The following is a 16,016-nucleotide window of genomic DNA, read 5'->3' on the forward strand; positions in this document are numbered from 1 at the left end:
TAGATGAACACAAAGTCGATATCCTGGCAGGAATTCAAGAAACACACAAAGCTCTTCTTCTACAGCTCTCAATTTTTATTTTTATTTTTTATAGCAGTTAGGGTTAAAAAGCTCAGAATTATCAGACAGGGGGACTTAAACTATGTCTTTAACTGCATCAGGGCCGCGCATCTTGCTGAAAATGGCTTTGCAGGCAGGTAGTATTAATGTCTGCCACAATGTGGGACTTTTTGCGTTAAGCAACAAGTTCAGCAGCAAGGTAACTGGCTTTGAGGCCACCTTATTGTCCTCGACAATGTGTTAGAATAAAACACAAGGGGAGGATTGACGTTTGTCAAATATGGATTATATGGAAAGGACACTTTCGTGTATATCGACTCTTGACGAGTCTAGTCAAATGATGTACAGTAGACGTGCTGTGTTCCACATCGCAAAATCCGAGCAGTCCTTGAATGCAACACGAGCAATACCTCGCTCATCTGCACATGACCGAAACCTTCTATCTATTCCTTTGTTCCTACTTCTTCCGCCCGACGACGAAAAAACAAAAATGTGATATTGAATAATTTCTCGCGGCATACCTGATAATCTCTCGCGGCAAACTATTGTGCTGCGGCACACCGGTTGAAAAACACTGGTTTATAGAATGACTTGGCTTGTGGTTCTCTTTCTTTCCATATATGTGAGACTTCTTGTCAGAGACCTATTTTTCAAGGTGACAATCACCTCACCAAGCCAAAATAAAAAATAAGTGCGGTTCATATAAGATGGAGTGGCTGTCGGAGCATGTGCAAATAGACGAACAAGCGGTGAAACTGTTATATTTGCCACGAAGCCAAAGTACCAAGTGAGTTTTCAGAGGGAAAAATGCGGACTGAATGGAAGTTGGACTACCTCAAGTGTCATATTCAGCAGAAAAGTCATTTGAAAGGTGTTGAAAATTACGAAGACTCAAGATGGGGCAGGCGATTGGTACATTATTGCGGGAGAATGCAAAAAGACCGACAGAAGAGAAACAAGCTGTCCCACAAAACAAAATCTGACCCAGAGCAAGTTGAAGTTCTCATTGACGATATTTTACTTGCCATCGAAATGAATGCGTCAATGGTGTCAGTTCAACAAATCCACAATCACATGACAAAGTATGTAAGTATACCAGAAAGCTGGCGAAGTAAAAACTATGCCTTTGAATTTGTAAACTCAATAAATGAAATAGTGGAGAACGAGACTATGTGCAGTGTTAAAAATGCACCCTGGCATACACTGATAGTAGATGAGAGCACTGACATATCAGTACACCACATGCTAGTCCTATATATTAAGATGTGAAAAATAAGGTACAATTTAAGTCAGATTGGTGTGTATTATAGTGACATTTAAAAAAGATATTTTCATTATGGATATTAATCATTAAATGCTCTTAATACTAGATAATTTATGGGCAGTAGAAATGCTAATAGGCGTGAAAAGGCGTGATACTGGTGTGTGGCCGCCATGTACCGTATTTTACAGACTAAATCGCAGTTTTTTTTCATAGTTTGGCAGAGGGTGCGTCTTACACTCTGGAGCGACTTATACTGTATGTGAGCTTATTCACATCACTGTTGCTAGTTAGCATGTTCTTTATGCTATAGTTATCTGAATAGCTCTAAATAGCTATGTTACATTAACATACCAGGCATATTCTCAGTTGGTTGTTTATAAGTCATGCAATGTTAGCATACCGTACACTTATTCAGCCTGTTGTTCTCTATTGTATTTTTATTCTAAATTGCCTTTCAAAATGACATGTCTGTTCTTGGTGGTGGATTCTACCAGATAAATTTCCCCCAAAAATGCGACTTATATGCCGGTGCAACATATATGTTTTACCTTTTACTTGCGCATTTTTTGGCTGGTGCGACTTATGTTCCAAAAAATACGGTACACATCTGATGTTGCTCACCATGGGCCGCAGTGTGCTCAGGGAGCAGGTGTGTTTGCTCAGACACATAAAAAATTAGAGGGAACATTGGTTGGGGGGCCCTATAATGGTCTCTTCTCCCCAGGCCCCTGCAAATCTGTTAACAGCCCTGCAATGAAGCATTTAATAAAGACAAGCATTTTGCTATGTCATTCCTTTTTAAAAATAATTCACATTATGAAGGCGGCACTGTGGGACAGTAACATAATTGAAATTTTTGTTCAAAAAAACATACTTTTTTTCGGTATCAGATTGGGGCTCGCTATCGGCAGATTCTCAAAATCAGGTGATTATTGATTGGGTGCAAAAATATGCGATCGGGACATCCCTTCAAAATACCATATTCAAACATCGATGCAACCCTGTTTGTTGCTTGAGCCAAAAAGTTGGAATTCTGTTAAATGTGAGTAAATAATGAATAAAACTTACACCAGTGGGAACGGGTGCTCACTGTGGGAGGTCGTGTTGTGGTGGTCGTGGTGGTTGTGGTTGCGCTGGTTGCCTGCTGCCAGGGGAGGTAGTTGGAACTGTGGTGAGCTTGACGCAGTGGACTTCTCCCATGATGAAGGTCGTACTGGTCAGGTGGTAACCAGTACTCATACTCAATCCCTGGGTTTCTGCCTGTGGCCAGAACCTGTACATACAATGAACACATAGAAAGACCAAATACGTTGTCATGTTGCATCTACAGTCTTGCATATGAATAATTTGTATTATCTAGTGTAGAGATGTCTAAACTATTGCATAAAGGCCCACAGTGGGTGCAGATTTTTATTGCAACTGATAAATAGGTCACGTTTTTACAAATCTGGTGTTTTACAATTGAAATAAGTTGATTGTTTGACAAGTGATGCTTGTTTCAGCAAAAACCTCACTTGTCAAACTGTCTGTGATGGTAGGTTAGGTTGGTTGGACCTGCACCCACAGCAGCCCTTAAGGACCGGTTTGGACATCGCTGATCTAGTGAGTAATTCCAAGTATGAAATCATATAAACACTATGTATACATGAGATTTGAAGGGCAGTGCGTTCTCACTCTTTTACCTATAGATGGTGTGCGATTTAAGATGTAAATGTGTGACCAAACAAGCACTTTAGGGCATCTCACCATTAGATGCAAGTCTTCCTGGGTTGGCCCCGGGACCTCAAAGCTCTCCCAGGTATCAGCTGACCGCCGGTATAAAAGTTTGGTCCCAGCTATATTGTACTCGCCCGGGACACTGATCTTCCAGTTACCATTAATCACGAACTGTGAGCGGCCATTCTGGAGTGCTTTAGGAGGGAAGAATAAAACAACTTCTTGTTTAACATGACACAAGTGAGCTTTCTGTATTAGTGGATCACAATGAAGTGGGGAAGTGAGCGGATTTAGGGGCACATTCAAGAAAGACATTAACCATGATGCCCATATAAGGCAGCTAACCCAACCAAGCGCTGACAGGGATTTTCCATGACATAAAATGGAAACGAGCATATTCAACTAGTTTGCCTGAGTGATCAGATAAAGCTTTCAGATGTGTCCATGTCAAATCAGAGTGTACCCAATACGAGGCCACTTCTATTTTGGCCATACACAAGATAAAAATAGAAGTTGTGCTTGTTAATGTCCTAGAAAACCCAACGAACATCCAGGGGACAGACGGGACTGCTGAGCCCCGACTGTCTCTGGGGGAGAGGAAGTCATAGCATGGCCAGGAAACCATTTGACACTGTGGTTTTTACAAGTGTAGCCATGGAGCCAGTGACACAGCAGTAACCTGAAATAGATACACAGAAAAGACCAGGTGGCCTTTGCGTGTGTCCGCGATCTTACCGAGATAATTCCTGCTGTTATCCGTAACTCGGATGTGAGTGGCTCCAGCTGGTATCCTTGCCACTTCGTTGTATCCAAAAGGTCCTTCTAGCCAACAAAAAAGCACACTTCATTAGAGACTTGAATCTAATCATGTAGTGAAATAATGACACAGAGTGGAATGATATTTAATACGATTTGATTGATCAAGAGTATTGCAAATTAAAATTAATACAAAATACTTTGAAAAAGAAGGGCTCAAGAATAATTTATTCTATCGTTATTATCACTTATTTTACAGCAGGCCATAACAATAGGACATTTAGGCACTCTGTAAATCGACTTGCAGAGCAAATACTGTATTCCCATTTCATCTAATCAATTTGTATAATTACTAGGGGTGTTCTAATCACTTACATTTGCATGTGAGTCTGAGTCAGCAGATTTTGAGGACAATATTTTGTTTTATATTAGTGATGTTCTAATCGTATAAATTCCACCTGAGTCTGAGTCACCTGATTTTGAGAATTTACCGATACAGAGTCCCGATCCAATACCGATAAAAAGTTTTTTGTTGTTGTTTTTTTGTTTTTATTTGAACAAAAGTTCCAAACATGTTAGAGTACTTCTTCTTCCACATTTTCCAGAAGTGTTGCAGAGTAAAAAATCTTTTGGTGAAACCATTGTATTTCTGGATCATTTTGTTACTTTTTAGCCCTTAAAATGTAAAAAAATATATATATATAAATTAGGCCTGAATGATATTGGAAAAAAATTCCATTGCGATAGATATTGCCAAGGCTCCACACTTACTTTTTGCAATGGTTGCATTGGTGTGCCTAACATTTTTGTCAAGGGGGACCAGCAAAAATGTAGGTGCACCCACATTTTTCATTGTATCACCTTTAACGCCCTACCTCTACATTTGACGTTAATTCGTTCCAGGACCTAGTTTGTAAGTCGAAATGGTTGTATGTCGAGCAGGATTTTCCGATGCTAATACATTATAATTCAATTAATTTGTTCGACTGCCCAAAAACCTACACTTAATCCTTAATAAATACTGCTGGTACTATTGCAAATAGCAATTACACAGAGCAAAACAAGAAAATTGTGAATAAATATTGGAATAATAATATATCAATAGTAATTATAATAATAATACCTGTAATAATGTAACGCAGGGGTCCCCAACGACCAGGCTGCGGACCGGTACCGGTCCGTGGCGCATTTGGTACCGGGCCGCGCAGAAATAATAAATAATTTATTAACGACTGCATTCTGGCCGATTGACTTTGGCCTGTGCCGCTTAACACACCAATATCCCTGTCTACTCTAGATATACAACTACAGGATAGGAGGTCGTCATAGAAATGCATTGATTGGACTGTTAGCAATACATCTTGTTTTGTATATCTATGTGCGCTTGGCCTCGATAATAACGTATGACGTAGGTCGTCGCCCATCACATTTATTCCCGGAAATAATTAGCCCCCACACTAGAATGACTGAAAAACACGTCTTTGGACAGATTTTTTAACGGGGAAAAGGGAACCTGACGAGCCAGAAGATGAGCTTACAATCTCGAAGAAAACAACATTTATGCTACTTCCCAATCACTAAAGACCCACGAACTGCGAAGGAGTGGATTCGTGACCCGTATGTGAATAAAACGAGTGATTCGAGCATGTCTGTGCAACAGGAATATCAGCTTGTAGAGATCGCAAATCACGACGACCTTAAACGTACATTTGAGACAACAACTCTACCGAAGTTCTGGATTAAAGTCATTTCGGAATATCCTGACATCACTAGGAGAGCAGTAAAAACTGTGCTACAATTTCCAACATCTTAACACGATGGGGCTAAAAACAAATGATATTTTATGTTTGCTGTATTTTTCTACCACACATTGCCGGTGTTCTGACAAATTTGGCATGCGCGTAACGTTAACAATGACCGCGAATGCAGCGATTCCAAAGTACACACAACAAACTTTCTTTGAAGAAAGGAATATTAACTTACGTTTGCCATGTTAGCTGCACACAACAACTGCACGTAGCTCTCTCACTTAACGACTTCACCGTGTTGTTAAGCATTAATTTACGCCATTTTCGTGTTGCACAAGTATGTTTATGATGTAAATAGTTTTTTAGCACCGTTGGATAACATTGAGAGTCCAACTGAATATAAAAGACGGCTTTTTTCACCGCCACAAAAGCTTTGGGAGCAAAATTTTATAAGGGTGCAAAATTTAACACCGGTCCGTGAAAAAAAGACCCAAATCACACCAGTCCGTGGTGCAAAAATGGTTGGGGACCCCTGATGTAACGAATCGGGTTCTAATGTGGCGACTGTGTTTGCGTGGTGTACCTGAACACATCGCGTTGCTGACTTGACAAAGTTGGGACTTCTTACTTTCACTTTGTTCAGCTGAGGGGGACAGTAGGCGCGTTGTGTTGCAAAAGTTGATGGAATAAATGACTAGAAACCTGACGAAGCTGGCGATTTCTTTGGCGATGTTACCATAATAATGATTGTCACCTTAACTCATAACGACTGGTGAACGGACGTTGGAGGGGGACCGTTGAGAGTAGACATTCTACGGGCATGTTGTCGAGCCAGTTCACGGATGCGCACACGCCGCTCATATTTTTCTATTATTTCCGACTTCATTTCAACGGTAAGTATCACCTTTTTCCTTTTTTTCACCACCTGCACTAACATGATTGGAACCCATGTTGATTGCTCTCACAAGATAATCTTCTGTGTGGCAGTCTTGTGGGAAAACAAAGAAAGTGCGCTGCTGTCATAGATCGTCGTATTTCGTATGTCGTCACACGTAGAAACCAATGGCGAGTCAAATTTCACTTTGGATGTTGAAAAGATGTGTGTCGAAGTGATTGGATGTCAAGGTACCACTGTACTTCTAACCACTCTCCATAACATTCATATAATTCATTTGAGTGATTCCCCTCAAATTCACTCCCATTTTGACACTCACGCTGCTGAGGACAGCCTCTTACTTACAGTGTATCACAAAAGTGAGTACACCCCTCGCATTTCTACAGATATTTAAGTATATCTTTTCATGGGACAACACTGACAAAATGACACTTTTGCACACACAGTCTGTGTGCAGCTTATAGAATAGAGTTAATGTATTTTCCCCTCCAAATTGAGTACTGCTTGTCATTTTCCCTCCGAAATGTCATGTGACTCGTTACAGGAGTGCTGTCCGCATTGCTGCAGAGACTGAAGAGGTGGGGGGTCAGCCTGTTAGTGCTCAGATCATACGCCGCACTGTACATCAAATTGTTGTGGATGGCTGTCACCCCAGGAGGAAGCCTCTTCTGAAGATGGTACACAGACTACTTTTCATTGTGTTAAAGTGTCATTTTGTCAGTGTTGTCTATGAAAAGATATACTTAAATATCTGCAGAAATATGAGGGTTGTACACACTTTTGTGATACACTGTACACAGTGAATGAGGTTTCTTTGATCATAGAGCTACAGGGGATTCTGTGGCCACATCAAAGCTACAAACCTATCAATCACAACTTCCAAGTACCAAACGCCAGCTGCACTGGTGATCAAGAAAAACATAGTGGTAGCACTGCTTAGCAAGAGGGAGCGTGAGAGGCTGTATGAGCATGAAGCAGAAAAACATAAATATACATATTTTTTAAATTAAAAACCTGATCCTTTTCATCTGATTTCGATCCTCTGAAAAGTGGCGCGATCAGCCCGATTTCCGATCTCGTGATCGGATCATCCCTATTTTAAATGAATAAACTTCTATAAAAATATTTTGTTTTACATGAAACTTATGTAAAAAATAAAGTTGGTCATTCAATGTGATAAATTGAGCTAAATGTCATTTTCTCAACTTTTTTATGCTGTCTCTGGATATTCTCTTTGTTTGCAGAGTTTGAGTAGTGTATATAAAGTACATGTAATATAAAATGTACTGTTTATACTGTAGATCGTGCAATATCGTTATACCTCTGGAATAGTTTGTTGCTTAACTCATTCACTGCCATTGACAGTTATAGACATCAAACCATTCCAACTTGGAAGAACGGCGTTCAGTGATCCTCTTTCACTGCCATTGACGGTGATAGACGCCCAATCCAATTTGACTTCGCGACTGGCAACAATCGAACGTTGCAGCCCTCCTCGTCAAAATGGATTGGACAAGTATTGACGTCAATGGGAGACGATGAGTTAATACTTGGAAATATAAATACATGTTAAAAACCCAATCTTTTACACCCAATTCCGATCCTTTGGAAATGACGTGATCGGCCCAAATAACACAGATCGTTTTGGGGACATCCCTAATTATTAATCAAGAAGATATAGAGACATTGATCCTGAAAACGGAACGCCCAGCCTGGTTCAATAAGTGTTCCTCCTTACACAAGGAATTTGGACTCATTATCAGCTTTTGTTTCACATTAATAGTCCTCTTTGCTCTTTTTATTTGTAACTGGATTTGTGTGAAATATGTAGATTTGCTTGATCTAAAGGCCAAATGGAAAAAAGCCCCCAAAAAACTCAGATACACCCCTCAAAAACGTGATTATCTTTTTTGTTCTGTTCTATTTTTTCAATATTCTATTCTAATCTTTACAAAGAAAATGGTAATGACAATATTAAAAAAACTATCAGCAGTCCATGAGTTATTTTCTTGAGGCCACTCTAACCATGGTTTTTTCCCCCATCTTGGTGTTGTCAAAGATGACTTTTGTTTAGGTTTTCCGTGTCCTTTAAGAACCAGGCGTCACACTGGCAGCTGGGGGCCAAATTTGGCTCAATACATCATTTTGTGTGGCCTGCGAAAATATATATGTGCATTGACTTCATGTTTTCATTAAAATAAAATATTAATTAATATATTGGAGAATAGTAGACAAAATTACATATATACTGTATATACTGTATGTATGTATGTATGTATTTTTTAAATAAATAATACAACTTTAACAATACTTAGAATACTTAATAGTTTGTCATTTTGTTTTTAAATTATATACCAAAATAATAATTTGTAAAAGAAACATTTTACATTACCATATTCCCCGTTTTTTTTTTTTTTTTTTTTTTTAAATTAGCTATGTAGATAAATAAAGAATAATAAAGAAAAATAAATGAATCAATAAATAGATAAAAAGGGAATACATACATTTTTTTTTTAAATTAAAAATGGGGAAAGAAGTAAAAATGTTTCTCCTTTTTTTTTACACGGGGAAATAAATATAAACAAAAACGAAACAAGAATAGTTAGCTATTTAAATATGGAGAATTTTGAAGTCACCATCTCTTAATGATTCATCGATTCATTTGCTAATCAATTCCTTGTCAGTTAAGTCAATTAATTGTGGCAGCACCAGTTTCATTGCCAGTGATGGCTCTAAATGCCCAATCATATTGACTGAGGGGGGGCAACGTCCCAGTCAAAATGGATTGGACGTCTAGCTCTGTCAATGACAATCAAATGAGTTAAATATTAATGGCCGACATAACGGCTGAAGAAAACCCTATCTAGCGTTAGGAGATGTGATACAGTTCAGTCATAGCTATTGACACCAGTGTCCACCCATTTGCAAAATTAAAAAAAAAAAAAAAAAAGACAAGGCTGAATCATAGTGTGAGTATCTTAAATCGTAATAGCATGTTCAATTTGATTTGATGAGAAACAAAAGACTGCTTACATGCTTCTCCACACACACTTTATGAATGAGTTGACATCATTGCAATTTAATAGATAGCAATATTCTCCCTCGGAGTCCTAACAAAAAGGTCAAGAAATCTCTATGGTTTCCCCGCTGTTCCAGAGTAAAAAGCTGCTGCCTTATGAGGGTCATTAATTACACTCTGGGAACAGTCTTTTGCCTTGGTTGCTCTTGCTTACCAGTTTCAGGGGAAACTATGCACAGGGTTCAGTAAGGTTCCAACGTCAGACAGGCCCTGATGAACTCCAAACCGTCTGACTTTGTGGGAGCTTTTTGTGTCGCCACCCTCCGTCAATTCAAGCTCCGTTTGGAAGCACAGCTGCGTGTGGGCAGAAAACCTCCCAGGACTCAGTTGCCCAAACAAAGGAGACATTATCAGATTGTTTTCTGCTAGCTCACATCTATCCATTCAGGCGTGACTGCTCGTACGCGCAACCGCGCAGTGACCACTGTTGTTCTAACCAGCAGCAATTCGAATCTATGATTATTCAACATTTCAGAGAATGTGTCATTCACTGCTCATAGAATCTTATTATTACATCTTCTTCATTTGAATGGAAATTTGACTAAAAATGGCAAAGATTGCTCAGCGGGGTTAAATCCTTATACATAGAAGTTGCTTAGCATGGCATGAATTGGGCTCCAGTACTCTTGAACACCTGGATATTAGAGCAGCAACTCCGTAGAAATGTTTATATCTGACCTCAAAATCTAACTGTACTCAAGCATAGCAAGTTTAAATCGCATGTTGATCATTTTTAGTCCTGCTCTTCTTTTCTACACCCCCCTGGTCCCAGTGGGGCACAGGCAACGATGACGAAAGCTGCAGGATTGACCATGCACCGACTTTCCAAACCAAGATCAAGAATGAACTTCTTCCTATGGGAGTCCAGGGCCATACTTCTAAGAACCCGTACGGGGCCCTTCATCGTGGTGGATCAACTTTCATGTTGTTTTTTTACACATCATTCTATAGCCTTCATGCAATACTTGGTCACTTTTCTACCTTTATAAAATATTTTCAACATCGTCATATGCTATTGTTTAGCCACAACTGGATTCATTACCTCATTGCTATTCATCCTTCACACAGCCACTGGAAACAGAAATGTCGTTTAATCCATCTGCAGGCAACGAGTAGATCTGATTTTTACGAAACTGTGCGCTGGTTCCCATGGGAAACGCAGTCCTCCTTAAGGCAAAACACTACCGGTAAAATCGACCAAAACTGAAAGTTACCTAGTGTTGCTTGAATCATTGTAATAAATGCTGCTGTAACCTGGCCATCCTAATCAGAGGTGATCTCCCATCTGCGGTCCCTTCTCAAGGTTACTTTTTGTTTCTTTCCCTTTAGATCAGGAGTTCTCCTCATCAGTGTTGTTAATAACGGTGTGAGAGTATAACGGCGTTATTTTTTTCTGTTGTGAGTAATCTAATTAATGACTTTTCCCATCTTTGTAACGCCATTACTGTTACCAAGGATGTGAAGGGGCGTGTTACTACAATTTGGTTGACTGAAGCACAAGATATCTGATTTTGTCACAGCTGCCTGGGAGAGAGCATAGCAGGATTGGGGAGGAGGGAAGGGGGTAGTGACGTCATTGCAAACGTGTTAATTGACTAGGAGGCTCAGAGCGTTAGCATAGCATTTGCATTCTCATTAGCATTTAGCGTGACGAGCGTCATCTTAAACTTTTGAGAACCTTTTTTTTTTTTACATACAGTTCGTGGCATCCAGGTGGGTACAATTATTAGGCTCGAGCGTTTACGTGACAGCAACACGGGATCGTGCGAGATTTGCGACAACGCAGCCATTGCGGAAGCACGTCTGCATCACGGGACATTTAAACTTAACGGCAAATATAATTGAACTACGAGTGCCAAAGATGGAAAAATGTAGGGAAAACTTGCCAGTTCGATACAGAGACAAACTTGTTACCACGGCGAAGGACAGATATGTGAGCAATTTTAAGGATGTGAACAATGTCGACCCTCACGAGCAAGCCGAACACAAATGGAATAAAGATGTCGACAAGCTTCCACCACTACGCGAAATGGACATCATGCTGTATTTAGTGTTTGGTGTATGTTACTACACTCATCAGCAATTCCGAAACTACAAATCGCTACAAAGCTACGAACAGTTTTGCTGCGGATGGGTGCAGGATCTTCACATTATGACCATAGCAAACGGCAACAGCATCTTTCTAGCAAAGGTAGGCAATGTGTGTTTACATTAGTCTGTGACCACGGATGTACAAATTTTTTGTTGCAGAAAATGTAGCCTGTGTACAAATTCTTTGCCACTCTCTCACGTCAAAATATTACAGCTTTTTCATTTAGCAACGACAGGAATTATGTCTTATGAAGACAATGCACATGTATGCATGCTAGTTGTTTAGCTGTAGCTATAGCTAACAACAGGCCAACTTAGGGCGTAAAGTTACTGAAATTTGCGTAAACAAACGAAATTAACTTACCGGAGTGGAAGTGCATAGAGCAAACTCAGTGTGTAACTGGAGAATCAAACGTTATGCCCTTCCTTCTGATGGAGGCCACCCATGCCATTCTTCGACGTTTGGTAAGTTCAGATATGACCTTTCCCTCGCCTTTTCTCCATGTAGGGATCCGGAAGAAACTCAATGGTGTTCCGTCGAGCTGTAAATTCTCCTTTCAATTCGATCGGTTGTTGCAATTCTTTACCGCACAATAATTTCCAACCATTTTTAAAGAGCGACCTGTGTTGAAATGCCTCACTGTTTATGTTTCTCGCTTCCACAATGGCGATAGTGGCGGAAACCTCGCGAGTGCCACGTCATACGCTCGAGCCCAATTTGAAAATGATGTACTGTTTTACTTCTGATTGTGCATTATCATTCTTATAGACACTACAATATAATAATATATAGATTTTTTTATTACCAAAAATATTCACTTGCTCAAAACCTTTCTTGAATGAAATGTCCATGAACTTTTGTGATATTTTTTTTAATTAAAACAACTAGAGCAAAGACAGGAGAGGCAGGAGATCCAGAGCCTTACCTGCATATTGAAAAATATATCTGTATATATCAGGGGTGTGACGATAAACAGAAGCCACAGTCTAGTACGTGCCTCAGTATGGGATTCACGGTTCAGTGCGGGTTCAGTAGAACAGGAAAAACAAAAGGGGTTTTTCCTCACAGCATTTGAAAGTTAAAGCAAAACTAGGTAACTTTTCAGTTTTGGTCAATTTTAGCGACGCCGGTGGAAAAAAGCGGTAGTGTTCTGCCTTCAGGAAGACTGCATTTCCCATGAGGACCAACGCACACCCACACAGTGTCGTAATGATCTTCCAGTCACCTGCAGATGGATTAAAGTGCTTACGATAGGCTAAAAAGTCTTAAATAGCATTATTATGTGAATTAGAATCATATTTTGAGACGATTCGACTGTATACAACAATTTGGCAAAGATCAGATGACGAGAAATTAGTCTTTTAATCTGCCGTTTAGCCACGCCTATCATTATAGGGCTCTAGCATCCCTAACAGGAGGATGACGTTGGCAGGGTCATGGTTTCATCTCATTTAGAATTCAACCCTTTGACGGGGAATTATTCAGAACGAGGAAAATGCGACGAAGAGAGCCGCAAAATGTCATTGTTTCAGTCTCTTTACTCCAATATTTTCACAGGATATTCTTTTTATCAAAGTATTTTTCCCCAATTGCTAAATAAATGGTATGGTCATGACAAATAACAGTCTTGTACTAAATGGAATATTAAATAATAAAAATGCATTTATTCAATACGACATACCAAAATTACTCCGTCATGGTCAAAACTGTCGACTTCCCCTTTACTGTCGCACCTCCCGAACGATGTTTTATGCCACCCTAGTCAGTCAGGCTTGTGTCATTTCCCTGCCCCAGCTTCGGAGGATGTAAACAAGCCAAGAAGCATGACAGCTAGCCGGCATGCTAACCCAAACCGAGTGACGTCTCAAAGTCTTATTTTCACTTTTCGAAGCGAAAAATCACCCAAAACCAGCCCGGATCATATCACACGGCGGCGGGTTTGTCAATTGTCTTCGCCGATCGGCAAAAATTGAATATATACTGTAAAACGATTGCTTCCACACACATCCATTTCATTCAGGAGCATAAACACCACGTGAAATATGAAATAAACATGCTTTTTGGTGTAATACACACTTTAAACAACTTTTCTGTTTGCAGCGGCTGTATGAAGAATGACTAGTAATAATGAATCCAGTTGTGGCTAAACAATAACATACTGTATGACAGCAACAGTGTGGCTTAGTGTGGCTAATCCCACTACCCCTCCCGAACTCGTCAGCATTTATGAGTTCAGTTGAGATGGGTTGGAGGGGTGGGGTTTGTCTCTTTTGTTGTTCTGCCATCTTTGCAGAATTTGCGTGAATGCGTTCGCATCGACTTCTGTCTTTATAATGAATGGGGAAAGGGGGAAGCGACATATTCCGTAAAGCAGTCAGCACATTTGTAGTTTTTTTGTGTTGCAGGGTTCCTGCCACCCTCCTCAAAGTTAAATAGTGCTGGTTAAAGCGATATAGACCTCTTCAACATATAAAAGAGGTGTCATTCAACTAGTTGTCAGTCGACATATACAGTGCCCTCCATAATTATTGGCGTCCCTGAAAAAGATGTGTTTTTTAGCATCTAATAATTTTTTTTTAATTCAAATAATATGGGACCTTAATGAAAAAAAGAGAAAAATCCAACCTTCAATACAAGTAAATTCATTCAGTAGGGAAAAAATCCCACATAAAGAAAAAAATATTTGACATCAAATAATGTGTGTCACAATTATTAGCACCCCTGGTGTTAATACTTTGTACAACCCTCTTTTGCCAACAAAACAAGGTCTGGGGACTGAGATGGCCATGGGAGGAGCTTGATTTTGTGTCTGGTGAACCATTTCTGTGTAGATTTGGCCATATGTTTAGGGTCATTGTCTTGCTGAAAGACTCAGTGACGACCCATCTTCAGCTTTCGGACGGAGGGCAACAAATTTCGATTTAAAATGTCCTGGTATTTCAAAGCATTCATGATGCCATGCACCCTAACAAGGTTCCCAGGGCCTTTGGAAGCGAAACAGAAATGGTTTACCAGACACAAAATCAAGCTCCTCCCAGGGCCATCTCAGTCCCCAGACCTTGTTTTGTTGGCAAAAGAGGGTTGTATAAAGTATTAACACCAGGGGTGCTAATAGTTGTGACACCCATTATTTGATGCCAAATATTTTTTTCTTTATGTGGGATTTTTTTCCCCACTGAATGAATGTACTTGTATTGAAGGTTGGATTTTTCTCTTTTTTTCCATTAAGGTCCCATATTATTTGAATTTAAAAAAATATTAGAAGCTAAAAAACATATCTTTTTCAGGGGTGCCAATAATTATGGAGGGCACTGTAATCACAAATGTTATGAAAATATTTTATAAATGTTGATATGTTACCTAGTGTTGCTTTAAAGTTTGTATACCATAACACTTTTATGTAGGTGAAATTGAAAATTATTTTTTAAGAAAACCAGTTCAATCAGTAAATATAAACATATTTGATGTGAAAGATGTTATAGAATGTATAATGTAATAACATGTAGAACATGAAAAGTAACATCAGTTATTTTGCAGCGTAACAAATTACTCTTACAATGACGTTACTAACTCAATTACTTTCTTTTTAAACTAAGATTAACAACACTGGTCCTTATTTTGATCACTTTTTGGGGGTCATTTTTGGCCTGAGAAGCCATTTGAGACAGTGTGGTGATTAAGGATATACAGTAGACATAAAAGTGACTTGCCTTGATGTTCAATTTACAGTAAATATTTGTCTTCTTTCCATATACTAGATTCACAGGTACAGTATAAGGTAAGTCCAAGCTCTATTGGTTCTATTGGATGCCTAGATTTTGGACATGCTTCTTCTTTCAAGGAACATAATTACTGCAATGTTATACTTCAGGTTGTTAGTTGAATGTTGATATGGATGGTAGCCAACTGCATTTGTTAGGCATAATTTGGAAAAAAAAAAATCACAAAAGCCTCATGACTAAACAAGCCAAAAGCCTAGCATTATCTTGACATTAGGCAGGTCGGAAAGTGATTCCTCATGGTGATTATTGCACGTTTGTGTGTGTGCGTGTGTATCCTACCTGCCTCCAGGCCGTTGCTCTGGTAAACACTCCTGTGATGAAGGCAGGTGGTGTTTTTCCCTCCACAGACCATGCAGGCATCCTCTTGCTCCTTTGAACCCAAGATGGAATCACAACCAGGCTTCTGTATGAAGTAGAGAATCATTGACATGTTTACTGCATTATAATCTGATGGGAGTTTTGTTTTAAAATTGTGCATGATCTGCCAAGAACAGATCTTTTTTTTGTTCAGCTTGTGAAGTTATCCACAACCAAATTTCTACTAGGATAATAGAAACACTCTCTGTTGCTTTTCCCTGTCATTTTCTTGTCTTTGAAACATTTACTTAGAGCAAGGGGCCCAAT

At 39.4% G+C, this 16,016-nt stretch overlaps 1 protein-coding gene across 2 annotated transcripts in view; it reads right to left on the reverse strand.

The window, feature by feature from the left end:
* Nucleotides 1-16,016, reverse strand: part of adamtsl5 (ADAMTS like 5) — an 82,470-nt gene that overhangs the window by 3,975 nt on the left and 62,479 nt on the right. The window contains exons 7-10 of one of the 2 annotated variants that reach the window (XM_057836721.1): nt 15,672-15,795; nt 3,776-3,859; nt 3,071-3,234; nt 2,393-2,597 (exon numbers count right to left, since the gene is read on the reverse strand). In XM_057836721.1, coding sequence (XP_057692704.1) covers nt 2,393-2,597; nt 3,071-3,234; nt 3,776-3,859; nt 15,672-15,795 — 577 coding nt within the window. Of the gene's footprint in view, nt 1-2,392; nt 2,598-3,070; nt 3,235-3,775; nt 3,863-15,671; nt 15,796-16,016 lie in introns of both variants that reach the window. The other variant, XM_057836713.1, reaches the window with a different exon arrangement.

The sequence above is a fragment of the Corythoichthys intestinalis genome, chromosome 1 (assembly GCF_030265065.1).
Source record: "Corythoichthys intestinalis isolate RoL2023-P3 chromosome 1, ASM3026506v1, whole genome shotgun sequence".
NCBI classification, from domain to species: Eukaryota; Metazoa; Chordata; class Actinopteri; order Syngnathiformes; family Syngnathidae; genus Corythoichthys; species Corythoichthys intestinalis.